At 61.7% G+C, this 25,239-nt stretch overlaps 2 protein-coding genes across 4 annotated transcripts in view; one reads left to right on the top strand and one right to left on the bottom strand.

Moving 5' to 3' along the window:
- Positions 1–591: 591 nt before the first annotated feature.
- Positions 592–25,239, bottom strand: GLIS2 (GLIS family zinc finger 2). 3 transcript variants are annotated; one of them, XM_077985515.1, is made up of 8 exons: positions 24,543–25,239; positions 11,205–11,264; positions 8,669–8,906; positions 7,596–7,768; positions 5,525–5,701; positions 5,309–5,442; positions 5,109–5,227; positions 592–3,461 (listed from the first exon to the last, which is right to left on the bottom strand). In XM_077985515.1, exons 3-8 carry the CDS (start codon positions 8,838–8,840, stop codon positions 2,662–2,664), a joined length of 1,575 nt encoding a protein of 524 aa, XP_077841641.1. In that variant the 5' UTR covers positions 8,841–8,906; positions 11,205–11,264; positions 24,543–25,239; the 3' UTR covers positions 592–2,661. The 3 variants fall into 3 exon arrangements, with proteins under 3 accessions (XP_077841641.1, XP_077841640.1, XP_014981022.3); XM_077985514.1 differs by lacking the exons at positions 11,205–11,264; positions 24,543–25,239 and adding an exon at positions 24,114–24,346; XM_015125536.3 differs by lacking the exons at positions 11,205–11,264; positions 24,543–25,239 and adding an exon at positions 23,735–23,954.
- LOC144338319 (uncharacterized) overlaps positions 20,188–25,239 on the top strand; it is a 46,375-nt gene continuing 41,323 nt past the window's right edge. Inside the window, exons 1-5 of the mRNA XM_077987049.1 lie at positions 20,188–20,367; positions 20,836–21,127; positions 21,826–21,935; positions 23,078–23,224; positions 23,313–25,228. Coding sequence (XP_077843175.1) covers positions 20,188–20,367; positions 20,836–21,127; positions 21,826–21,935; positions 23,078–23,224; positions 23,313–24,365 — 1,782 coding nt within the window. The 3' untranslated portion in view covers positions 24,366–25,228. The remainder of the gene's footprint in view (positions 20,368–20,835; positions 21,128–21,825; positions 21,936–23,077; positions 23,225–23,312; positions 25,229–25,239) is intronic.

Below are 25,239 nucleotides of genomic sequence, written 5' to 3'. Positions count from 1 at the left end.
TTGCTTCTCCTGCCGCTTGGAGGGCTGTGGGTGCTGGGGATGGGGAGGCAGCAGCCTTTAACAGCCCAGAAGGGCCGGGCTGGGTGAGGTTGGCGGGCAGCCAGCCAGTGGGTCCCAGCTGAGTCCTGTCACGTACAGGATGCAGCCGCTCCTGCTTCCACAGCACCCGAGCCAGCGTTAGGCTCCCTCTCATGGCGTCCCTGCCCCCAGAGCTCTGTCGGCAGCCACCGTGTCTCTGGAGCAGGTTTGAACCTAGCACCTCAGTAATCTGGGCACGATACCCCAGAATGCGGCTGGGCGAAGAGGGGCCTTTGCCCACCACTCACCAAAGCCACAGCGGGCAGTAGTGGGCTGACAACCTGAACCCTGGGATGCTCTGCCTGGAATCTTCCCTCTCAGCTCCTGTCACCTGTGCGCCCTCAGCACCTATCTCCTTCCCAGGCTTCCAGTTCCTGCTCTCAGCGGCAGACTGAGAGGGAGGGGAACCTGCAGGGTCGGGGAGAAAGCCCGGTCAGGCCTGCAGGGGCTCAGGGCAGTGGTGGCCGTGTGTCAGGGCCGGGTTCCTGGCACATCCACGACACACAAGCCATCTTTGCAACTCACTTTTATTGTTTCTTTATAAACCTCCTCTCCCATGGAGGAATATATTGTTATAGTCATTAGCTTATCTCTTTTTTTAAAACTCTATGCTAACAGCAATGGAGCCAAGAGGAGGAAAAACATAAGCTACAATAGAAAGGCACTTAGAACCTGTTAAAATACTGACATCCTGGAATGTGCAACAACAAACCAATGACAACCACAAAAAGTACACCAGCCCTGCCGAGCCTGGTCCGTCACGGAGTCGCATGCTGAGCTCGTCAGCCTTCCAGTGCCCTGTTCCTCCGCTCTGCTCAAGTCGAAAACCCATGACCCCGCCAGGGACTTAAGGCCTGGGGCCCTCACAGGGGTGGGGGGTGCCCAGGGCCTGGGTGGGGCCTGAAGAAAGGAGACCAGCTCCCTCCTACCTTGCTCATAGCCCCTTCGAGGGGCAGAGCCAGTGTGGCTGGGCCCTGTCAGGGCTGGAGTCCGAAGCCCAGAGGCAAGGTGGGCCGGGTCAGGGTGACCCCTCTGGGACAGAAGGGCAGTCCGGGAGAGGGTAGGGTCAGCAGAGCTGCCAGAGGAACTGCAGGGTCACTAAGGACCCCGAGGCTGTCCAGGCAGTTGCCTCGTTCTACAGATGGGGAGGTGGAAGGGCCTGGCCACTCCGAGGCCTGGTGATAGGGCAGGCCTAGAAACCAGAACTCCCAGCTGCCAGGCAGGAGAGGGAGCAGGGAAAGGCCCCGGATGGGGGAGCCCATGGCTGCGTCCATCTCCCAGGGCATCCTGGGATGGGACTGGGGTACAAGGCCCTCCAGCACCCTTAAGTGGTTCTGGCCCCTGTCAGGGTCCCTCTGAGTGGCACAGAACTGGAGGGGGGGGGGCCGCTGGGTGTTAGGGGTGGGGAAGTGCCTCTGAGAAAGCAGCCCAACAGGGAAAAGCCAGAGGAAGCAATGTGTCACGGGTCCGGCGCGCCCTCCTCCAGCCACTGCTTCCCTCAGGCCTTCAGTCCACAGCCTCCAGAAAGCTCCCGACACAGTGCTGACTGGGAGCCCCCTCCCCTGCATGCTGTCACTTGGAGTCCCCAGACCAGGAGCTGTGTCCCAGCCTGTGGTCAGTCGTCCCCAGCTAGCCTCCCCTTCCTGGTACAGAACCAAGGACCCGAAGGCCTCTGCAGGGGGCGCTGCCCAGGCCAGGCCCAGCGGGGGTGGAAGGAGGAAGACAGGGCGCTGGGCCTGGCCCCACATGCTCCCTGAGCCAGGGCCCAGGCCATTCAGTGTCCTGGCACCACAGCTAGCCTGGCACCTCCCCTTGCCAGCTCAGGGGCCCTCAGACCTGCTTCCCACGCTCCCAGGGTGCCCCAAAAGGTAAAGGAAGGAGGCCCCGGGGTGCAGGGGTGGAGTGACCAGCTATCCCGTCTGGTGCTGTCGGCCTGGCCTAGGGTGAGGAGGGCAGCTGCGGAGCGGGTCTCCCTTCTAACTAGCGGGAGGCGCCTTGTCCTGGGGGGCGCGCTTCTGCCTGGGGCTTTGCAGGGGCCTGCGTCTGTCTTGCTTTCCCTCTGGAAGCAGGGTCAGAGGGAAAGGGGTCTAAGGAGCCCCCAAGGCAGGGGCTGGGTGAGCCTAGGAGGGAAGGGCAGGCCTCCCTGGGGGCTCCCCTCAGGAAAGGGGAGCCTGGTGCCAGCAGGGAGGGCAGATACCACCTCACCCGCCCCCTTTGCTGGGAGAGGGCGACTTGCCCTGGGTGGTTACTAGGTGAGGGAGGTGCCAGGGTGGGCGAGGGAAAGAGGAGGAGGTCGGGCAGGGGAAAGCCCTGCAGAAGCTGAGGGCCGGGTGGTGGGGGACAGAGAGGAGCGAGGCTTCAGCACCCAGGAGCACAGCTCTCCCTGCATGACAGGCCAGGTCCCCACCTGGGGGCTGGGAGGCCAGCCATAAATGACCTAGCACCATCCTTGCTCCCCGGTGGGCTGGGCTGGGGCTGCCCGGGCAGTAGGACATTATTGCTATTTCACAGAAGAGTTTCCGTTCGTCGGGGGCAGTGCGCGGAGCTGCCGGCGGGGCCACCACAGCTGTCTGCAGGGTGGGCTCAGTTCACCACAGCCGGTTTGAGCAGCACCGAGCCCGGCGGGATGACCACCCAGCCAGGGGCCAGCGCCTCTGGGCTGCTGGCGGCCGAGTTGACGCCCGTGGACAGGTCCAGCACGGTGCCTGGCAGCAGGGGGAGTCCATCGGGGCTTGGCCGGGAGCAGCTGCTCTCCGTCCTTTCGAGGGGCGTCTTGCGGCCCTCCATGCCCAGGGCCCTGGTGGGCACCGACCCACGCCCCTTCTCCCCCTCGGCCTTGCCACCAGCGGCGCCAGCAAGGAGGGAGACCACAGGCAAGCCCAGTCCGCCAGCCCCAAAGGGCGAGGGCAGCAGCGGGTTCTTGGCCAGATTGAGAGGCAGGACGGGGCCTGGCAGCCCAGGGCCCATGCCCCCCCCACCCCCACTGCCCCCACCATTGCCACAGGCCAGGGCACTGAGGTCGAGGGGGCCGGGGGCCAGGGGTAGGGGCAGGCCGGGAAGACCAGGGCCTCCAAAGAGGGCAGCTGGGTTGGGGATGATGATCTGGGCCCCACTGACAAAGGGGCCGCCGTCGGGGGCGGGCAGTGGCGGCTTGGGGGGTGGGCGCAGCTGCAGGAGCTCTTGCTGCTCGTGGGACACGAAGTGGCCGTGGGCCTTGATGTGCTTGCGCAGTGAGCTGGGGTCCGTGTAGCGCTTGTGGCAGCCAGGCATCTTGCAGTAGTAGGGCTTGTCCACGTAGTGGGTGCGCGTGTGCTTAAAGCGGTCACTGGAGTTGGAATAGCGCTTGTTGCAGCCCTCATAGGGGCAGACGTAGGGCTTCTCACCTGCAGGGTGGTGCAGTGCAGTGCTGCTGTGAGGGGTCTCTCCCCTTCCTGGGTCTCACCCCATGTACTGAACATCCCCCAGGCCAAGCACTCCCTGGGAGCACGGACGCCCCAATTCTGGGGGCAGGGGGCATCCCTGGCACGTGGCATGAGATCTGGCCCCAGGTAGGGCACAGAGGCTTTCTGAAAAGCCAGGCTGGTTGACTCCAGCTCTGACTGGCCTCGCCCTGCAGAGGGTGTGCCATTCAGCAGCAGAACATGGCCTTGGAGGCCAGGCCCGGGGGCTCATGCCTGTAATTTCAGCACTTTGGGAAGCCAAGGCAGGTAGATCACTTGAGGCCAGAGTTCCAGACCAGCCGGGCCAACATGGTGAAACCCCATCTCTACTAAAAATACGAAAACTAGCTGGGTGTGGTGGCGGATGCCTGTAATCCCAGATACCTGGGAGGCTGAGGCAGGAGAATCACTTGAACTCGGGAGGTGCAGGTTGCAGTGAGCCGAGATCATGCCACTGCACTCCAGCATGGGTGACAGAGTGAGTCTGTCTGAAGAAAAAAAAAGAAACCATGGCCTTGGAGATCATATCCTCGCTCAAGGCACCCAGTGTGTGCCTGGCCACAGGGAATGCTGCCTGGGTACCACTGCCCTCACTCAACAAATGGCTCAAGGTTCACCAGGCATTTTCTGGCCCTGGCCAGAGCAGGGGGCCACATGCAGCAACTGACCTCTTCATACATGGCTCTCCACTTGGAGATGTGCTGCCAGGGTGAAATAAACACCAGGAAAAAAGATACACATCAGCTCCTTGAGGCTTTGTCATGAAATGAAGAACTTCAATATCTCACCGATTTGTCTTTAATACTGAATTGATAACACGTTGGATGTATGGGATCATATTACATTTAATTAATTACATTTAATACATATTACAATTAATTTCACCCATTTCTTTTTGCGTTTGTTTTGTTTTTTTTTTTTTGAGACGGAGTCTCGCTCTGTCGCCCAGGCTGGAGTGCAGTGGTTTGATCTCGGCTCACAGCAAGCTCCACCTCCCAGGTTCACACCATTCTCCTGCCTCAGCCTCCCGAGTAGCTGGGACCACAGGCGCCCGCCACCACACCCGGCTAATTTTTTGTATTTTTAGTAGAGACGGGGTTTCACCGTGTTAGCCAGGATGGTCTCAATCTCCTGACCTCATGTTCTGCCCGCCTCAGCCTCCCAAAGTGCTGGGATTACAGGCGTGAACCACCGCGCGTGGCCTTGCTGTTTTTTATGCAGCGATTAGGAAATGTGAAATTACATCTGTGGCTACGACAGCCAGAGCTGTCCTGCTGTGGGCCTGGGCTGTAGTGAGGAGTGAAGCCGACCTGGCCTCTGTGATCACAGAGGTGGCATTAGTCAGATGATACCCACGGGACCCAGGAAATGTCACTGGTGCTCCAAGAGCAGGTGCTGGGTGGGGGTCTGACCCTCAGGGGACGCTTCCCCCAGCAAACCGCATTGGAAAAGGGACCCCTGGGTGATGAGATCAACCCTCATCTCTGAGGTCTGGGAACGACTTACAGTCCCCTCCCCCGGGGACCTGCCCAGCCAGTCTCAGCTGAGCACCCCCTTCATGGGCCGAGCTGCCCGGCCCCGGCCTCTTACCTGTGTGCGACCGGTTGTGGATCTTCAGGTTCTCCAGGCGGGAGAAGCTCTTGCTACAGGTCGGGCAGCGGTGCGGTTTCTCATTGGTGTGTGTGCGGATGTGGATGAGCATCTTGTACCTGCTCCAGGGAGGGCAGGGGGTGTGGCTCAGCTCACTGGAGACCCCAGTCCTCCCTCTACCCCCCTCTACCCCACCTCACCTAGCGTTGAAGCCTCGGCCATGGCGGGCACAGCCCTCCCAGTGGCAGCAGTACCCCGCGTCCTTCTCGGGCTTGACATGGTAGTCGTTGACGTGGTCCACCAGGTCTTGCAGGAGCTCAAAGAGCTGGTTACACTGTGGGGGCCGGGAAGGGTTCTGAGCCCATGCGGGGTGACCTGCCCCGGACTCCACACCACTCTTCCTGGCCCCCACTCACCTTGGCCCAGCGACACACCAGCTGCTTGGGCAGGGGCAGGTCTGGCGAGAGGCACTTGTCCTTGGGAGGGGTAAGGAAGGAGGAGGCAGGCAGGTGCAGGGCCCCCCCAGAGCCCAGGGGCAGGAAGAACTGGAAGGAGCTGGGGACACCATCCAAATAGCGCAGTGGCTGGAAGTCCTGGGGTGCGAGGGGAGAGCTAGTCAGGGACCTGCTGGCCCGGAGCCCCCCTGTCCCATCTAAAGTGGACTGAATGGCGTCCCCAAACACAGACATTCAGGTCCTCTTCTCCCCAGCCCCTACCTGTGCATGTGGCCTTATTTGGAACTAGTGTCTTTGCAGATGTGATCAAGTTAAGATGAAGTCACACTAGATTAGGGTGGGCCCTACATCCAGTGACTGGTGTCTTTTTTAAATTTTTATTTTCTTAATTTAAAAAAATATAGCCGGCCGGGCGCGGTGGCTCAAGCTTGTAATCCCAGCACTTTGGGAGTCCGAGACGGGCGGATCACGAGGTCAGGAGATCGAGACCATCCTGGCTAACACGGTGAAACCCCATCTCTACTAAAAAATACAAAAAACTAGCCGGGCGAGGTGGCGGGCGCCTGTAGTCCCAGCTACTCCGGAGGCTGAGGCAGGAGAATGGCGTAAACCCGGGAGGCGGAGCTTGCAGTGAGCTGAGATCCGGCCACTGCACTCCAGCCTGGGTGACAGAGCCAGACTCCGTCTCAAAAAAAAAAAAAAAAAAAAAAATATAGCCAGGTGCGGTGGCTCACACCTGTAATCCCAGCACTTTGGGAGGCCGAGGTGGGCGGATTACTTGAGGTCAGGAGTTCAAGACCAGCTTGGCCAACATGGTGAAACCCCCTTTCTGCTAAAAATACAAAAATTAGCCAGGTGTGGTGGCACATGCCTGTAATGGCACATGCCAGCTATTTGGGAGGCTGAGGCAGGATAATTGCATGAACCTGGGAGGCGGAGGCTGCAGTGAGCCAAGATTGTGCCACTGCACTCCAGCCTGGGTGACGGAGTGAGACTCTGTTTAAAAAAAAAAAAAAAGGCCGGGCGCGGTGGCTCACACCGGTAATCCCAGCACTTGGGGAGGCCAAGATGGGTGGATCACTTGAGGTCAGGAGTTCAAGACCAGCCTGGCCAACATGGTAAAACCCGTCTGTACTAAAAATACAAAATTAGGCCAGGCGTAATGGGTGGATCAGGAGGTCAGCAGATTGAGACCATCCTGGCTAACACAGTGAAACCCCGTCTCTACTAAAAATACAAAAAAAAAAAATTAGCGAGGCATGGTGGCGGGCGCCTGTAGTCCCAGCTACTAGGGAGGCTGAGGCAGGAGAATGGCATGAGCCCTGGAGGTGGAGCTTGCAGTGAGCCAAGATCGCACCACTGCACTCCAGCCTGGGCAACAGAGCAAGACTCCGTCTCAAAAACACAACAACAAAAAACAAAATTAGCCAGGTGTGCTGGTATATACCTGTAGTCCCAGCTTGGGAGGCTGAGGCAGGAGAATCGCTTGAACCTGGGAGACAGAGGTTGCAGTGAGCTGAGATCCGGGCCACTGCACTCCAGCCTGGGCAACGGAACAAGACTCTGTCTCAAAAATAAAATAAAATAAAATAAAAAAATAAATAGAGATGGGGTCTTGCTATGTTGCCCAGGCTAGTTTTGAACTCCTGGGCTCAAGCGATCTTCCCACCTTGGCCTCTTAAAGTGCTGGGGTTACGGGTGTGAGCCACCATGCCCGGCCATGACTAGCGTCTTTATAAGAGAAAGCAGAGAGAGGTTTGGACACAGAGGGATAAAGGCCATGTGAAAACAGGGCACAGCCTGGAGTGAAGCAGCTACCAGCCTAGAGTGCCAGGCATTGCCAGAAGCCACCAGAAGGCAGGAGAGAGGCAGGGAAGGTTCTCCCCTAGAGCCTTCCAGGTAGACTCCAGCCTCCAGAACTATGAGGGGTAACATGTCTGCTGTTTTAAACCACTCAGTGTTGGGGTACTTTGTCATGGCAACCCCAGGAAACCAGTCCACCCCTCTCTCTGGAACTCTCACCCCTCCTTACCGAGGCACTGGGCACTGGAGGCAGGTCCCCGTTGCCCTGACGCTCAGGGGACAGCGAGCTGCTGCCATTGGGGGAGTCCAGCCCAGATGGTGGTGACAAGCTGAGGTCCACGAGAGGGGCTGCTGAAAAGCGTCCCTCCACCTTCTCAGGGAACTTGGAGTTCAGCAGGAAGCCTAAGGGAGAGGCACAATTCAGGGAATGCTGGAGCACAGAGTCCTGGTGGGCCAGGTCCTCCTGCCTTGAACCCCCACTGTGACCTTGGGAGCAGACACCAGCCACGCCCCCAGACCACACTGGGAGCCCTGGAATCTGAGGAACAGCCTATGGAGCTGACAGGTGTGTGACACCGCCCACCACCTCTGACCTTTACCAGCCACCAGAGCTTGGCCCCCGTGAGCCGGGAGGGGGAAGTGCCCGCTCTACAGACAGGAATGGTCTGGCTCGCAGGGTTAATAACAGAACAGGACTCGAACCCAGGGCCCCTGGGTTCCTGTCACACGGGCAAGTAGGAATCTTTCTAGCTTTTCCCAGGCCCCTTCCTGCCTCAGTGCTCCCTTCTGTAAAGTGGCAGGTTTGGACTGGGCTGCTCCCATAGCCTTCACGTTCGGACAAGTGGTGAATCTGGTTTTCGGGTGAATCCGCTCTTGGAGGCAGGGCAGAAGTGGTGCACGCCACCCTGGGCCCGAGCACTGGGCATCCCTGTGAGACACCTGCTGGGCTCAGACCCAGACTCTACCGCCCGGGTTGGTCAGCTGCACCACCCCACAACCCAGGGTGCAGCTCCTGGGACCTCTGCCACACCTTCTGAATGCCGGGTTGCCCAACCAGCTCCTCCAGATCTGTCCAGAGACCTCAGTTTGCATCATGTGCCAGCCACGTGAAGTGGGCATCGCAGCTCCCACCTCCCTCCAGACATACACTTCTGGGCGGATGGAAGGACAAGGCTGTGGGCTTCCCGTGAGTTGGAAGCCAAGAGGGGCTGCAGCTACGTGCTGGTGGACACATTTGGCCATTCTCCCTATCACCATGGCTGGATCAGGGCTGAGTCCCCCTGCCCTGCCCAGGGCCAGTACCTGAGGGCGGGGACCCCGGAGAGCCAGGCGTGGGGCTGTCGTCCACCAGGCCCAGCTCCCTGTGCAGAGCACGGGGCCGGACCACACCCAGAGTCCTCTCCCGCTTCTCTCTCGCCGCCCGGAGCTTGGTGATACTCAGCTTCAGGTCGAGCGGCTCGTCCAGGGAGTGCATGGTGAGGGGGCTGGAGTTGGAGGTGGCAGCAGGCAGTGGGCTCCCAGCTGGTCTTCACGCAGGAACCTGGGGAAGGACAGGAGCTCTGCTGTGGCCCTGGGACCCCAGGCTTCTCCTCGGGCTGCACTCACGACAGTCTGACAGGAGCAGGAGCAGGAGCAGGGGGCAGGGTGAGGTTGTCTCCTGGGTAGGGAGACCCTCCGAGGGACCTGGCCGGCAGCTATCATGGGAGGAGAGCCAACAGCCTCCTCAGAGATTCAACATCCGCTGCCCACAAGTCTCTTGGGGAAGACAAAGCTCGTGTTCTCCATTTTGCCATGAAACTGAATTTTATTTATTTGCTGACAGGGTCTCGCTCTGTCACTCAGGCTGGAGTGCAAGTGGCAGGATCATAGCTCACTGCAGCCTCGACCTCCTAGGCCCAAGCGATCCTCCCACCTCAGCCTCCCTGGTAGCTGGGACTACAGGCATGCAACACTCCTGGCTAATTAAAAAAAAAAAAATTCTTTTTTGTAGAAATGAGGTCTCACCATGTTGCCCAAACTGATCTCGAACTCCTGGCCTCAAGCAATCCTCCTGCCTTGGCCTCCCAAAATGCTGGGAGTACATGCCTGAGCCACCGCACTTGGTGAAATTGAGTCTTTTAGAGGCATCGCCTCAGATTGCTAGCGCTCAGAAGTGGCAGAACTATCAGATTCAAGGCCTCGAGCTAGATCTCCCAGGAACCGGCTAGCCGAGTCCCAACAGCCATTTCTGACAGAGCAGGAGCCATGCTCCGGACGCCCGCCCTGTTTGACCCCAAAGATCTAGAACCAGGCCAGGGGGCAAGGAGCATCCTCCGAGGTGGCCAGCAGGCAGCCGCGCTCACCTCCAGGGAGCATGCACCAGGCAAACCGAGGAAGTGGGCACAGCCAGCGGAGGCCTGGAGGAGAGGCATCGCAAGCCAGGGAGCCCCAGGGCGCTGGGCCACCACCAGGGGGCAGCTGGGGATTGCGGCCTGGCCTGGCCAGGCCAGGCCAGCTGGGGCAGGGTTGGCACAGTCGACCAGCTCTACCTGAGAGTTAACCTATAAATAAGTAAAAGTTATTTTTTATTGGAGATGATATTCCTTTAGTATAACTTCCCATGCTGTAATTTTCATCATTTTTGTTAGAATTTCTCACTGGTATAATTTTTGTTTTCTTTTTGGAAATGGAGTCTCTCAGTCACCCAGGCTGGAGTGCAGTGGCGTGACCTCGGCTCACTGCAACCTCTGCCTCCCGGGTTCAAGTGATTCTCCTGCCTCAGCCTCCTGAGTAGCTAGGATTACAAGCGTACACCACCACACCCAGCTCATTTTTCTATTTTTAGTAGCGACAGGGTTTCACCATGTTCACCAAGCTGGTCTCAAACTCCTGACATCGGGTGATCTGCCCGCCTCGGCCTCCCAAAGTGCTGGAATTACAGGTGTGAGCCACCTTGCCCCACCTGGTATAATTTTTCTCACATGCAAATGATCTAACAGTATCCACCGACCCGAGAACAAGGTCAATGCTTCATTCTAAACCCAAACTTCACATTCAGAGCAGCAATCTTTTCCCACGCGGTTAAACACAACATTTCCTTGCATTCATTCATTGGGATTATTACAATTTGAAAATCTAACCGCCGCATAATCACACTGTGAGATCCCATCTTTCGCGGTATCGGGGTCTTTACTCAATACCAAAGGGCGGCCATGGTGGACATAACTACTACAGGGTGAAATACTTTGGATATGCCCCCGTGTTTCCCTGGGGACTAGCATTGCCTGAGAGTGGGCAGAGCTGCCCAGATGCTTTCCACAGGGCAGGACAGGAAGGCAGCCCTCACATCCCCACTCGGGGCCTCAATCCAGCCTTTCCTTGGTTCTGACCCTCACTCATTCATTTGCCCCAGCAAGCTCCCCTTCTGCCCTGAGTCTCAAAGCAATGAGGGCATAAAACGGTCCCCTTCACTGGAGATCCTCTGCTTCTAGGGAACCACCCCAAGGCCCCACCCCAACACGGCTGACACGGGGGTCTCAGCAAAGGGAGGCTGCCCACCTCTCCCAAGGATGTGTCATCAGAGACAGGGCAGCTGCCCTAGGCCGTGGGACCTAGGTCTGCGACCTGCCCCTGTTGGAACTGTCAGATGGTTTGAATTTGCCTCCCAGGCCACCCATGGGCCAGGGGCTCCCAGAGATGTGGCGGGGTAGGGACCACACCCCTGCCAGCAGGTGGGTGGGTGACAGTAATGGATGGACCCGGATCCCCTCCACCGTTTCTCTGGCTGGACAGGGAGTTGCCCTCTGCCTGAACCCCTGCCAGTTCCATCTGTCTATCTGTGTGTCTATCGTCCTGCTACCTGTTTATTTTTAGACACAGGCGCAGTCCAGCCTCCCCGAAGCTCCTCTGTGCTGGGAGCCTGGACGGGGAGGAAGGAAGTAAATATTTATGCTGATGAAGAATTCAGGAGCCAGGAAGGGCTGGTGGCCTGGTCCCTTGGCTGGCCCGGGGCCACAGGCCTCCCCACAGCCTCTGTCCTCACCCCCACCCCCACCCTTCCGGAGAAGGGGACCACAAGGGCAGGATGGTTTGGAAACTGGGAATTCCAGCTGACGGGGACACTCACTGGCAGTGCTACCCAAGCAGCATCCTTTGGCACCTGCCCCACTGCCTTCCCAGGACAGATGGGAACTCAGGGGAGCCAGGGGCCCTGAATCACCTTGTTCTTAGGGCCTGCAGGGGACACTTCCCCCGGAGGAACCTGTCTCCCCAGGTGGGACCAGCCACACAGGCCAAAGCCAGAGGGAGGACTCCAATACCCCCCCTTTATCAGCAGGCCCAGTCTCCAGGGGCACCCCCACACACTTCCTGCCACTGGGTCCTGCCAGGGAGGCAGGGGTTCATTCCAATGCACGCCAGAGCCCAGCCCAGGGCCGGCCTCCCTGCCCCCCGGGAAAGGAAGGAGCTGCCCCCAGCCCTACACCTCCCAGTATCTCCGTTCCAGGCCCTCCCCACCCAGAGTTTTTCTTCCTATGGAGGCCCCACCCCAGAGGGGAGACGGTCTGTGACCCTGCTTCAGTTCTGACCTTGGCCAGCCTTAAAGCCTCCCCTTCCACCCCCGCCGCGACCGGCAGCAGCCAGTTTGGGCTCTGCTCTGCGCTTTGTTCCCGGCTGGGTGAAGGGGGCAGGCGAGAGCCAGGTTCCTGCTCTCCTGAAAGCCTCGGAGGCCCAGAGCGGGGAGCAACGGGCTGCAGGAACCCTGAGTGAATGCCCATGAGCGGGTGGCCGTGGCCCTCCCCAGCGGTGAGGCCGACAGCCTGGCTCTGGACTAGCTCAGCCGGAGGCCCGGGCGCTAATTATTGTGGGGTCCCCAGGGCAGGAGCAGGCTGTCGGTTAGGTGGGAGCACCCCGTGGACGCTCCCCGGGCCCAGCGCAAGGCCCGCTGGCCCCACGACCCTCTGCGCCTCCTGGTAGAGCCTTCCGTGCCTCAGTTTCCCCCCTGGTGGGACGGCGCAGCGTGGAGGGTGCACAGAGCCCAGGGCCGCGTCTCTCGAGCGCCCAGCCCGAGATGCGCCCAGCGCGGCGCCCCCACACTCAAGGGCCTGGGGATTGGGGTGAGGGGTGGGGGCCGCCGCGGTGGTAGTGGACCTGGCGCTGCGCGGCTCCTCCAGCTCCAAAAGGAACTAATTAGAGCGGGGCGAGCGGGAGGAAGCGGCTGCGGCCAGGGAGGAAGCGCGCGGGGGCGGCCGCGGGGACCACCGGGGCGGCGGGGGTTTCGGGGGACCGCGCCCGGCCCTCCCCACCCCCCCAGGGCGGGGGTCACCCGGAGGGTGGGCTGGGCGGGCCCCCCGCCGCCCCGGCCGGAGACAATGGCTGCTATTGTGTGCCCGCCGACAGCCCAAGCAGACGGCCCCCAGCTGCAGCGCTGGCGAGCCACCCGGCCCCCATGCCGTCCCAGCCAGGCCAGGTAGCCAAGGATCCCGCCCCGGCAGGCGGGGCCTGCTGCTGTCCCCACCCTCCCTACTGGGAAGCACGGGACGGCCCAGCGCACTAAGGGAAACTAAGGCCCGGAAAAGACAGCCTCTTCCAGGGCCCCTTGGCCTGGGGTGGGTCATACACCAGAGACGGGGGTAAAGGACCATTAGATACTGACCACGTGTCAGGCCCATCTGTCTATGGATTCACTGAGCCCTCTACAACCCTGCCTGGAAGTAGCTGCTGTCATTTTACCGGTCTCATAGATGGGGAAACTGAGGCTTGAGATCACCAGGCTAATAGGGAGCTGGCTGGGGTCCTGCTCTGAATAAAGCTCCTTCTAGGCCAGGTGCCCCGGCTCACGCCTGTAAGCCCAGCCCACTGGGAGGCCAAAGCAGGAGAATCCCTTGAGCACAGGAGTTCCACACCAGCCTGGGCAACATGGAAAAATCCCCTTTCTACAAGAAATACAAAAATTAGCTGGGCGACCCTGCACGGTGGCTCATGCCTATAATCCCAGCACTTCGGGAGGCCCAGGGTGGATCACCTGAGGTCAGGAGTTCCAGACCAGCCTGGCCAACACGGTAAAAACCCGTCTCTACTAAAAATACAAAAATTAGCCGGGCGTGGTGGCAGGTGCCTGTGATTCTTTTTTTTTTTTTTTTTTTTTTTTTGAGACAGAGTCTCCCTCTGTCACAGGTTGGAGTGCAGAGGCACGATCTTGGCTCACTGCAAGCTCCGCCTCCCGGGTTCACGCCATTCTCCTGCCTCAGCCTCCCAAGTAGCTGGGACTACAGGTGCCCACCACCACACCTGGCTAATTTTTTATATTTTTAGTAGAGACAGAGTTTCACCGTGTTAGCCAGGGTGGCTCGATCTCCTGACCTCATGATCCACCCGTCTCGGCCTCCCAGCTGCTGGGATTACAGGCTTGAGCCACCCGGCCCGGCCGGCCTTTTTTTTTTTTTTTTTTTTTTGAGACGGAGTCTGGCTCTGTCGCCCAGGCTGGAGTGCAGTGGCCGGATCTCAGCTCACTGCAAGCTCCGCCTCCTGGCTTCACGCCATTCTCCTGCCTCAGCCTCCCGAGTAGCTGGGACTACAGGCGCCCGCCACCTCGCCCCGCTGGTTTTTTGTATTTTTTTTAGTAGAGACGGGGTTTCACTGTGTTAGCCAGGATGGTCTCGATCTCCTGACCTCGTGATCCGCCCATCTCGGCCTCCCAAAGTGCTGGGATTACAGGCTTGAGCCACCACGCCCGGCTTTTTTTTTTTTTTTTTTTTTTTAAAGAGACAGAGTCTTGCTCTGTCTCCCAGGCTGGAGTGCAGTGGTGTGATCATAGCTAACTGCAGTCTAGGCTCAAGAGATCATCCTGCCTTAGCCTCCAGAGTAGCTGGGACCACAGGTGCACCACCACCACACCCAGCTAATTTTTCATTTTTTTATTTTGCAGAGATGGGGTCTCATTGTGTCATCCAGGCTGGTCTCAAGTCATTCTCCTGTCTCTGCCTCCCAAAGTGCTAGGATTACAGGCAGGAGCCACCATGCCCAGCCCATGGTTTTCTAATTGAACAGAAAGAGGAAGCGAGTCCCTGGCCACTCCCGTACCAGTCAGCGAAGTCCTGGTCTGTGGGTGTCCCTGAGTCTATTACTGGAACCATCACTTCAGCAATCTGGTCTTATAGATGGGGAAACTGAGGGCTGAAGGGGCAGGCATCCAGCCCAGGCTGTATAAGTGGGTGGCAAACCTACAACCGGAAGCCATGGGCGAACAGCATGAGGACAGTACCCACAGCCAGCTGCGGGCAGGCACGCCTCTCCTGTGAAGGCAGGTGCTGTTTCATCCCCATTTTACGGATGCAAAAACTGAGGCTCAGGGGAGTGAAGTGACCCGTCCAATGTCACACAGCTTGTCGGTGGCAGAGCTGGGTTTCAACCCCAGCTGAGTCCAGAAGCCATGTTCACCACTGGGCCTTCCTATGCCAGGGGCTCAGGTTTGGTACCCCCTCCCGGCCCAGGGATTTGTGGGGCTAGAAGGGACAGCAGAGCAGGCAGTGGGTGGGCGCTGGAGTGGCTGGCTGGGGTGGGGGAGCCCACCAGGAGGCCTGGAGAGCCGAGGGCAGATCTGCTGCCAAAGCAAACGGCCCCACAGCCCCGAATTCCTGGGAACCAGCTGCGGCTCCCTGCTCTGGCCAAGAGCTCCACCCTCCTTGGCCGCCCAGCAGCAGGGGCTGGAGGGCAGGGGCAGGGCCTGCTGGGGGCCCCAGGCAGGAGGCCTTGTCCTCTCAGGACCCCCGTTCCTGACCAGGCAGCAGAACCAGCCTCTAAATCTGGGGCCCCAGCCAGCTCTGCTGCTCCCTCTGCGTGTGTCTCTTCGGTCTGAGCCTCGTTCCCCTCATCCCAAATGGGATTATATAGGACCCCACGCTGGGTTTCAGGGAGAAACCAATGCAGTGCTGCATATCCAATCATTATTGAGTGCTTCTCATTCGTCTGCAACGTTTAGCACGGAGAACAGTGTCTGGCACATAGTAGGTGCTTAAAACGTGCTGAATGAATCGTCGCCAGTGTGCATGAGTCCGCAGTCTTTGGCCTGTCTATTGCTGTGAGGGCAGCTGAGTGGGGACTGGCCATACCTTCTAGGCCCACAGACACTGCAGTCTTACCCTGAACCAGGAGAACCTGGGCTCTGTCGCCTGCCAGCCAGTGTTCACCCTAAACAAGCCTGTGCCCCTCGAAGAACCTCAGGCCTCTTCGATCCTGGGGAGTGACCACAGCTGCCCTAACCACCTTGCAGAGCCCAACTGCATCAAAGAAAGAGCAGTAGAAGGCCCCGGGGAGGCCTGATCAACCCTGGAAGGAGCTGGCCACAAAGAGGCCTCCGCCCAGGACTAGGGAGGGAGGAGCTTATCTTGAGGCCTGGCCCAGCACATCCCAGGAGAGGGGCCAGGGCAGGCGGCACTTCCGGGAGGAGTGGGGGGCTCACCGTCCCTGGGAACCTTTGGTTCAGTAGGCAGCCCCTCCCCTCCCAAGACGGGGCACTCAGCCAACACCCCCAGACCTTTTGGGAGGGCAGACCCCCCGAAGTGGGAACACAAGCGGCCCCAGGTGATCCAGCCAGGGCTGACCTCTGCTCTCTGCCATGGGGTCCTTGGGAAAGCACCTGAAGATGGGATGTGCCAGGGATCCCATTTCTGCGTGCTCACAGAGTGTGCCCCAGGGCCAGGCTGCCTGGTTACAGCCCCCTGTGCCACCCCTGGCTGTGGGAACTCAGAAGGGCCCTGCTGTCTCTGAGCCTTGGTTTTGTTGTAGGTAACACAGGAACCACGGCAAAGGTCCCTGGGACTCAGGGCATCCTGCAAGGCAGGGCCTTGTTCCCATGCCTGCCACAAAGAAGGTGCCAGCTACTGGTAACCCTGAGGATTATTGTTTCTGGCCCCAGGCCGGAGGTGCCCTGCACAGCAACTTGGGCCTGCCAAGGTCACCCAGATAATTGAGGCAGAGCTGAAGCTGGAAGACGCGCCGGGGGCTTCCCTGCCCCACACCAGCCCAGGCTTCCTAGGAGATGCCCCACCAGATGCACTTCCTTCTCCAATGCCAGCAGGGAGGGCGACACCGGGCTCTGGGAGCCCCAGCACACACACGCACACTCACACAGATGGCCATGGCAGTCCAGCTGCAGGGCCGGCCTGGCACAAAGGCCTCCCCATCCTGGTGGCTCCGGGCCCCCGCTGCAGCGGCCTCCACCCCCCGCTGCCTGCCCGCTGCTGCACCTTTGTACAACTATGTCTGGTATTTTCCTGTCTGCCCAGCTTTGTGGGGGTGCTTGGAGCTATGAGCACCGCCTGCACCTGGGCCCCAGTCAGAGGAAAGCCTGCTCCGCAGCCCCCATACCTGCCCACCCACCCAGACTGGGAGGGAGGGGACCAGAGCACTGGGCCCTGCCACCCAAATCCCTGGGAGGGGCTGGCACCAGGGAGCGAGACAGGGATGCACGCCCAGCAAGGCTGGGGCACGGGCAGCCCAGGCCTTGCCAGGCAGCACTGCCGTTCTCGGCGGACCCAGCCAGAGCTATCTGGGGCCAGCAAAGGGATGGACCAGTGTCACACAGGACGTGAATAGGCCCCCACAGCACCCCCGGATGTACAGACACCTGTGCACAAATGCAGCACACATAGGAAATGACAGTAACCCCTGGCCCCACCGTTGGGGCCAGGACTCAGGAGCCTTGGCTTATAGGGGAGAGCAGGGATGAGGCCCGGTCCCCAGAGGGAGGGAAACACCGTGCCTCCCAAGCCACGCCTGGCTGCAGGCAGATCCCGTGAGGAGCTCCTAAGTCCTGGGGGGTTGGGGACATGCCCATGGCCCACGCCTCCCCTGCCCGGGGCCAGGCACCAGGTCCACTGGGAACGGCACCCGCCAACTCTGAGAGCAGCAGTGGGTAAGGCAGGCGGTGGACCTTGGCCTGCCCTCCTGCCTCGGTTCTCCAACCCACGCATTCATGCATTCCAACGCCAGGCCCTGCTAGATCGAACTGGACCTTGAGGGTGTCCCGACCAGGGTAGGGTGGGAGGAACAGTGTTGGGGCGGCTGCTCCTGCAGGGGGTCGGGCACAGATCCGAGTCAGCTTCATGGACATGGGGTGAAGAGCCTTGGGGTGGCAGAAGCCCTGCAGGCCGGCGCCCAGTTAGCAAGCCTGTTGCACACCGTCCATCACCGTGACGACCCCGTGAATGGATGCCATTTTCCCCATTTTCCATGTGGGGAAACCTGCCACCATCACAGAGCCGGCAAGGAGCACAGCTAGGTTTGCCTCCAGACCCCAAAGCCCAATGCCACAGAGGCCCAGAGGCATGGCCCGGCTGACCCGCAGTGACCCTGCCAGTCATGGAGTAGAGGAGGAGGCAGGAAAGAGGCACCTCAGAGAGGCTGGGACAGAACCGAGAGGGCACTGGGGAGCCACAGAATGCTCTACATAGAAGAGTGCCACCTGCCCTCTCAGTCCAGAGCCTCCTGCCCCAGGCCCTCTCCTTTGGCACCCCCCTTCCTCAGGATCCCCTGCCTCCTGGGAACCTGATGCTCCCAGGTGCCAGCTCCTCCCTCACCACCATCCACACCCCCTGTTCTCCTCCAGCCACCATCCCCTTCTGCCCCCTCCTCCACCAAGTGCTCCGTGGTTCACCCTCCCCAACCTCGGTCTCTGGAGCTGCACATGGGCTCTGAGTCCAGGTACCCGAGAGCCTGCTGGGCAAAGACTTGTCTCTGTCCACCCCAGCTGGAGGCAGGCCGTCCCGGGGCCAAGACCTTGCCAATGCATCACTGAAGCCACAATGTCACCTGTTCACAGTGTCATGTACACACAGCCCTGACTTTCAGCCCCAGACCTCCCCCTGGCGCTGGCATCCAGAGCCTCCTTCCAAGAAGGGAGTCTGGGAGTGGGCCGGGATACGTCTGGGACGCCGGGCAGATCCAAACCCGCTGTGGCTACTGAAGAGAAGGCCTCACCAGCAGACCCCTGCCCGGGTTCCCACGGCCCCTGGCACAGAGCCCACCCCTTCCACCAGAGTGAATTGGGCAGTGGGGCAGGGAACCCAGAATGAGAAAACTAGGCCTGGGTTTCCCCATCCATAGGAGGGGGCCTGCCGAGAGGACAACCAAAGCTGCCACACCCTAACCACTCACCTTACGTGGCACAGTGGCACCTGCCCTTCACATATCCCAATACCTGGCACTCCGCGAATGAGTCCATCTCAATCATGTGTTCACTCACTCGACAGACATTCCCACCCTTAGCCCCAGGTGGGGAGGGGAGGCGGAGGTACGGGGGGTTTGCGCCTAAAGAGGAATGTGACTTGCCCAAGGTCAAGGCTAGAAGCAGGGGCTGGTCTCCTGACACAGACTTCCTCCCTGTCCCCGGCAAGGGACCCAGGAACAGAACTGGACAAGGGTGGGGTGGCCCCTGGGAACTGCCCTGACCAGCGGATGGTGGGAAGGGCCCAGTTCCCCCCCAGCTCCATCTCCTGCCGCGCCCGCCCAGCCCTGGTCCCCAGCCCCAGAACAGCTGGGCAAGAACAGGCCCAGCAGGGCACCGCACACACCGGACTCCAGCCCATGCCCTCCTCCCCAGCCACCCACCCCTCTCTGCTCGCCCACTCTGCAAGAAAGCAAGTGCAGAAGCCAGGGACAGCCTCCAAAGCCATCGAGGTCCTTTTCCTTCCAAAGCGGCATACCCACTGGCAGGATCTGCCAGGCCTGGTGGCTCCAGTGTCCCTAGAACCAAGCAGGGTGATCACCAGGTGTCCTGGGGGGTGCTGGGGGAGGGCGCGGCTGGCAGGGAGATGAGCACCAGCACAGGGTTGGAGGGACTTCAGAATAGGGAGGACAATGGAGGCCCCTACAGCCTTGTGGGGAGGGGACATCCCAGCTCAGAGTCAGTCTGCCTAGAAGTTGGGGTGGGGAATGGGGGCTCTGGATGAAGGTGGGAGTAGCCCAGAGGAGAACTGGCCCAGGCAGGCCGGGACTTGCTAGACAGCCCCAGGCAGACGTTGCGGGGAAGGGGAGAGGTTTCTTCCAGACACATCGGCCCCCATCATGCCCTTGCAGTGGACGTGAGGGCAGGAGAGGAGCTGGGGGAATTCCCAGGCTGAACCGACATTTCAGGGGTCAGGGTCAGACTGCCCTAGACTCCAGTTCCCCTCTGTCCTTCCCTGATCGAGAGTAACCTTGGACTAAACCCTCAAATGTCTCAGAGCCTCAGTTTCCCCCCACCACCCTCCGACCCGGGGTCCCGGCGAGGCTGCCCTGGGTACGTGCTGCGCCAACGCTGGGGACCCTCTATGTGATGGGCAGGACTGTTTTCCGGAGGCGCCCGGCCGAGGGTTGACTCAGTCCACTCAGCGGTCTCCCGGGGCCTCTGCCGGCTTCCCACCCGCCCTTGGCCATGACTGGAGGAAGGGGCCAGGGCTGGGTCTGCGTCCCCTCCCCCGGCAGCCATCTGCCAAGGCTGGAGTCCGTGTGCACGCACATGTGACACTCACAGGCCGGCCCCTCCCCATGGTGGGCACTACCTGGCCTCTCCGGCAGCGAAGACAAAGGGCACAAGGAGCCCAAGTCACCCGCCCCCCAGCCACTGAACTGGAAGAGTCTCAGCCCCAGCCCATCCCCCACCAGAGGCCACTGGAGCGGATGGGAAGCCCCCACCTCTCAGCCGGAATCACTTCCCATCTCTGTGCCCCCCAGGCCCACTCAGCCTGGCCCCCAGCTAACCAGAACCCTCTAGCCCAGCTAGGGCAGTCAGGGAGTGGAAGTCGAGTACGAGGCCTCTGTGTCTGCCCAGCCTCATCCAGGGCTAAGCCAGAGCCAAGAGAGAAATGTGGGTCTCCTCCAGGCTGTGTCCTGCAGACCCCACCACCATCATCACCATGATCCCTCTCCAGTTCCTGGGATCAAAGCAGTGCCCCCCACCCTGGCCCCCCAGCAGAGTACTAGAGGTGCTTGTTGGAAGCTCGAAGTCCCCGCCCCCAGCCACGCCTGACTTCGAATTCACCAGGGTGGGGCAGAGGCGGCCACCTCAGAAACCACGGAGAGGCAGATGTGTCCCGGGAGACTCGCTAGGGCTGTGGTCCCCACACCCAGGGATGGCAACAGGCTGGGGCAGGGCACGTGTTCCCAGGGACGTGAACCCCCAGACACACATCCACATCAGGGCCTCAACCCATCTTTGTGGACCCTTCCACAGCCCCTGGAAAAGGAGGCAACTTAGGCAGAGGGTGGAGAGCATCTTTCTGGCTAGTCCCAGAGATGCCCTAGCCAGTGGGGAGAGGGTCTCTTACTGCTCAATACACAAACCCGCCAAGCCCAGGATGCCCCCGACCCCTGGGAAGAGCATTTATCTGGGTGAGGGGAAGACCACCCAGGATCTTCTGGGGTTCCCCTCTGGCCTGTCACCTGCTGTGAAATAAAGTAACAATTACAGCCTTGAAGAGAGGAAAGGATTCAGGGGACACTTTTCTCTGCAGCCACCCCCACCCCAATTCCACCCAGCACAGGGCCTCTCCCATGGAATCAATTTCCTCCTTGGGTGCCGGAGCCTCCTGGGCCTCCCCGCTGAGAGGCAGGAACCTTCAGAGGCAGCCTCTGGGGCTGGAGGGCAGGCCAGGCGACCCCCAGCACTGCCTCCCCGGGAGCCCCACCCCAGATGTCCCTCGAAGAGCTCCACATCTGGGCCCCCAGTCACAGCTGTCGCCACCCTCCCTCACCCAGAGATTGCCCCAAACCCCGGCCGGCACTGGCCCTCACCCCCTGGTCCAGGTGGGGAATTCAGATTCCAGGCAAGCGGAGCGGGTGGCTAGAAATACACATGGGAAATTGTGGCCGGGAAAACACATTCTTCCTCCTATCCGGCTGCCCAGACCCTGAGAGGATTAGGTGGTGAGGAGACACTCCCACCGCCCAGGGCCAAGGCCAGGCCGGGAAGGAGGGTGGAGGGGAGAGTGGGGACCTTGGAAATGGGGTCCAGGCCTCCCTCCAGGCCCCAAGAAGGGGCCCTGGGAGACCTTTGTCTTCCCTGCCTGGCCTGTTCTCTCTCAGCCCTCTACTTGTCCCCCCTGCGAGTGGAGCCCAGGAGGGGGAAGAAATCGCTGTGGCTACCCAGTCGCAGCTGGGTTTCTCAGAAACAAAAGCTTTGGGGGGACGCCGTTCACACGATTGTTTGCGATGAGGTTTTGGGATGTCTGTGGCATCCAGTTATTCATCGGGGCTCCACCCTCGGATAATTGAGAGTTGGCTTTTGTTGGATTTACACCCTCTCCCTCTCCCTGACCCCCCTCCACCCAGGCTTCCCATGGACTCTGGGAGCTCACCTGGTCTGACCCCTTGGTTTCACAGACGAGGCCGGGAGAGGGGAAGAGCCTGACCCAAGGCCCACTGGAAGTTGGTGGTCGAGCCAAGACTGTTGAACCCAGGGCAGGAGACTCCCAGGCCAGGGGCTTTCCCCGGTCACCCTCCAGGCTGTGACCGGGCTCCAGCCAAGCCCCAGAAGCCACTGACCCCAAAAGCAGCGGTGCCTGGAAGTGGGGTGACTCACTGTCTGGCTTCCCAGGGCACCCCCTCCCCATTGGTGAGGGAGGGACTGGCAGGTGTCCCTGTGTAGAGAGCCAGGAGCAAGGAGAGAACTCCCCAGGGGGCCTGGGCCAGGGTCACTCAGGGGCCGAAGAGCCCCAGCTGGAGGGATTTAACACCAAAGGTCAAAGGTCACAGACAGGGAAGGGCGGGCAGGCACAGGGGGTCAGGGGGTCAGCGCTAATGGCAGCTCCGGAAAGGAGGGGGAGGAGAAAAGGTTAAGAAAAACAGGGTTCCTTCTGAGGGGTCCGCACAACCCGCAAAACACCGTCCCAAGTCCCTGGCACTGTCTCCTGCTTGGCTGGCTGCAGACAGGGCCAAGCTGAGTTGGAGGTGGGTGGTAAAATGGGCCAGGCTGGAGCTTGGCAAGGGGCATCCCGGTAGGGGCCTCCCAGGTGCAGCCCTCCCCCTGTGCAGGCCAGGCCAGCTAGGAGGCCCAGCCTGGGCTCTGGGGAGAAGGAGAAGCAGAGGGGGAGGTCCGAGGTCACCCGGGAGGGGTGTGTGGGCTGGGCCTGGACAGCTGTGGCCCTGTGGCACCAGAAAGGGGCTTGGGGAGGGGTGACCCAAGGGGCCAGTTTCCCCTCCCCTGAGCCTGGGGGCTGGAAGGCCCTCCCAAGCACAGTGTCTCTGGGCTTCCTCCCCAGCCACAGGCTGGCCCCACCTTCCCTCCAGGATGCCAGGACACGCAGGATGGCGGCCTACTACCCAGGGTGCCAGCCTCCGAGAACCATGGCCCAGACCAAGCCCAGGCCTTGGCCAGGTCCCCAGCCGGCCTGGCTGCCCCTTCAGTGTCAAGCGTTCCCTCCAGAGCCAAGATCCTGGGCTGTGATGGCTGGGGGCCCAGGGCCCCTCCCAGCATCCCTTCCAGCTTCCCAGGCCCCAGGGCAGGGCTGGGCAACTCCTTGAAACCATTGCTTCCCGGCCACCCTCTGGCCAGGCTGGGCGGGCCCTCCTGGACAGGCAGACAGGCTGCACGCTGCCCTGCTGTGGCCCGAGTACCCTGCTGGGAAGGGCAGCATGCCAAGGCCTCCAGGTGCCAGCCTGGATTCCAGCCCCATCCCAGGGGGCCAGCGGGGAAGCCTTGCGTGCTTCTCCTCCCTCGGGATGCACCTGCCTCACCCCCTCCTCCACCCGCTCCAGACCCGCCCGCCGGCGAATGTGGACCCCCCTGCCATCTCCTCCCTGCCAGGCCCCTTGCCTGCGTCCACCCTGACGGCAGGGGAGAAACAAGTGCCGGACTTGTCCCCAACCCCCAGTCCTGACCCCCCAGGGACGCCCCTTCCGGAGGTCCAAGGAAGGACCCGGGCTTGCGAGGGGCAGCAGGAGGGAGACTTTCCTGGCCAAGGGAAGAGGCACCTTCCAAAGCCCTTCCTAGAAGCAGCCCTGGCGCGGCCGAGAGGAGGGGCGGCTGCCCCGGACAACTTCATGCCGAGGCTCCGGGTGCCCCCCTCTCACCTCGCCGCACGCCCACCACCGCGACCGCCCAACTTCCCAGCTGAAGTTTGCGCCCGCCCCGGGCCCGGCCGCTGCTCAGCCCGGCCTCCAGACGGAGGGAGGGAAGGAGGGAGAAGAAAGACCGAGAGCTCGAGGGACCCGGCCGGGGAGCCGGCGAGGGAGGGAGCGCGCGAGCCAGCGAGCGAGCGAACGCGGGGGCCTCGGCGAGGGCTCACAATGGCCCGGGGCGCGAACGCGAGCTGGGGAGGCGACCCTCGGGCCCCGCAGCCCCGACGCGACAGGCGCGCCCTCACCCCCGCCCCGGCCCGGTCCCCACGGCGCGACGCCCAGGGGGCTTCCTACCTCGGCGGCGGGGGCGGTCGGGCTCCGGGCTGCGGGCTCCGGCGGTCGAGGGGCGCGGGGAGCCGAGCAGGGGAGGGGCCGGGGCGGGCGGGGGCCGGGGCGCGAGGCTCACGGGGCGCTGGCTCCCCTGGCACGGCCGCCCGGCGCCCGGCCGCTCCGCCACATCTGCAGCTCGGGCAGGGAAGGTGGCCGCGGCGGCCCGGCCGTGCGGGGATGTCTTAGAGGGAGGGCGGGCGGGCGGGAGGAGGGAGTAGGGAGGCGGCGGGAGGAGGGCCCGGCGGCCGCGGAGGAGGGCGAGGAGGAGGGGCGCGGGGGGCGGCCTCCACCCCTCCCCTCGCTCGCTCGCTCGCTCCCGCCCTCCCAGCAAAACCCCTCTCACCGCTGCGGCCCCAGGCCCGGGGCGCCAGCTGCCAGGCGGGGCGTGCGCGTCGGGGGAGGGGGCGGCGGGAGCCGGCGCTGGGCCGAGGGAGGGGGAAGGGAGGGCGGCGCGGCCGCGGGGAGCGGGCACCGGGAGGGAGGGGCGAGGGAGGGAAAGGGGGCGCCGAGCCGCCGCCGAGCCGCGCGCGTCCTCCTCGGCCGCATCCTCACGCACCCCCCCGCGGCCCCGCCCCCGGCCCGAGGGCAGCGCTAGGACACGGCCGGGAGCTGGCCTGGGGGGCGGGGGAGCCTAAGATGTCCCGCCCTCGGGGAAGCCCGGGGAGGGGGCCGGGCGCGCGGGCCCAGAGGAAAAGCCCCGAAGACCGGGAAGATGGAGGAGGTCGCGGCGGCGGAGCAGGCGGGGACCCCTCGCCTCCTCCTGCGGGGTCACCTTGGCCAGGCCCCCCTGCAGCCCTGGGCGGCGGAGAAGGCGGCAGGAATGCCTCTCTGCGGGCCCTGATTTCTCCGCCCAGCCCAGTTCCAGGAACGCGCAGGCAGCGCCCGGCGGGCAGAGGCCCTGGATCCCTATGCCGTGCGGCGCAAACCAGGGTTCGGGGCCCGGCGCAGCCCCTCAGGCTGGTCAGACGGCGGGCGACTCCCTGCCTTGCCCTCGGCCTCAGTTTCCCTCACGGTAGAATAAGGACGAGGCCTGATGCCGAGCAATCCGGACTTCCGCTTCGTTCCTAGCTTCGTCCCAACATTTGGGACCACCTGCGTCCCCGAGCCCGAGCGCCGCGGGAGGTCTAGATCCCTCCTGGACATCAGCACCCTGCGTGGCGCCCGCGGCCAGGGCAGCGAGTGCAGTGAGCGGATACACGCGAGGGAGAAGCCCCGCACCCGGCCCAGCTGTTTTCTGCCTCTTGTTTAACCACAGACTCGCGTTCTCGAGTATGTTTTATTTGGGCTAATCCTGTGCCCCCGGCCCTGTTATCTTCTTGCTGCTCTGGCTGTATGCTGGCAAATCGTAGTTCAAAAAAACAGCCCTCCTGCTGTTGGACACCCCCTCTCCCCAGCGGAGTTGGCCTTGAGGAGTCTAAGAGACGGAAAAAGGCACCTCAGAATCAGCATCCCCTAGAGGTGAGGCATCT

This window comes from Macaca mulatta, chromosome 20, assembly GCF_049350105.2.
Source record: "Macaca mulatta isolate MMU2019108-1 chromosome 20, T2T-MMU8v2.0, whole genome shotgun sequence".
In the NCBI taxonomy this organism is placed as follows: Eukaryota; Metazoa; Chordata; class Mammalia; order Primates; family Cercopithecidae; genus Macaca; species Macaca mulatta.
This window is presented reverse-complemented; position numbering and strand designations above follow the sequence as displayed.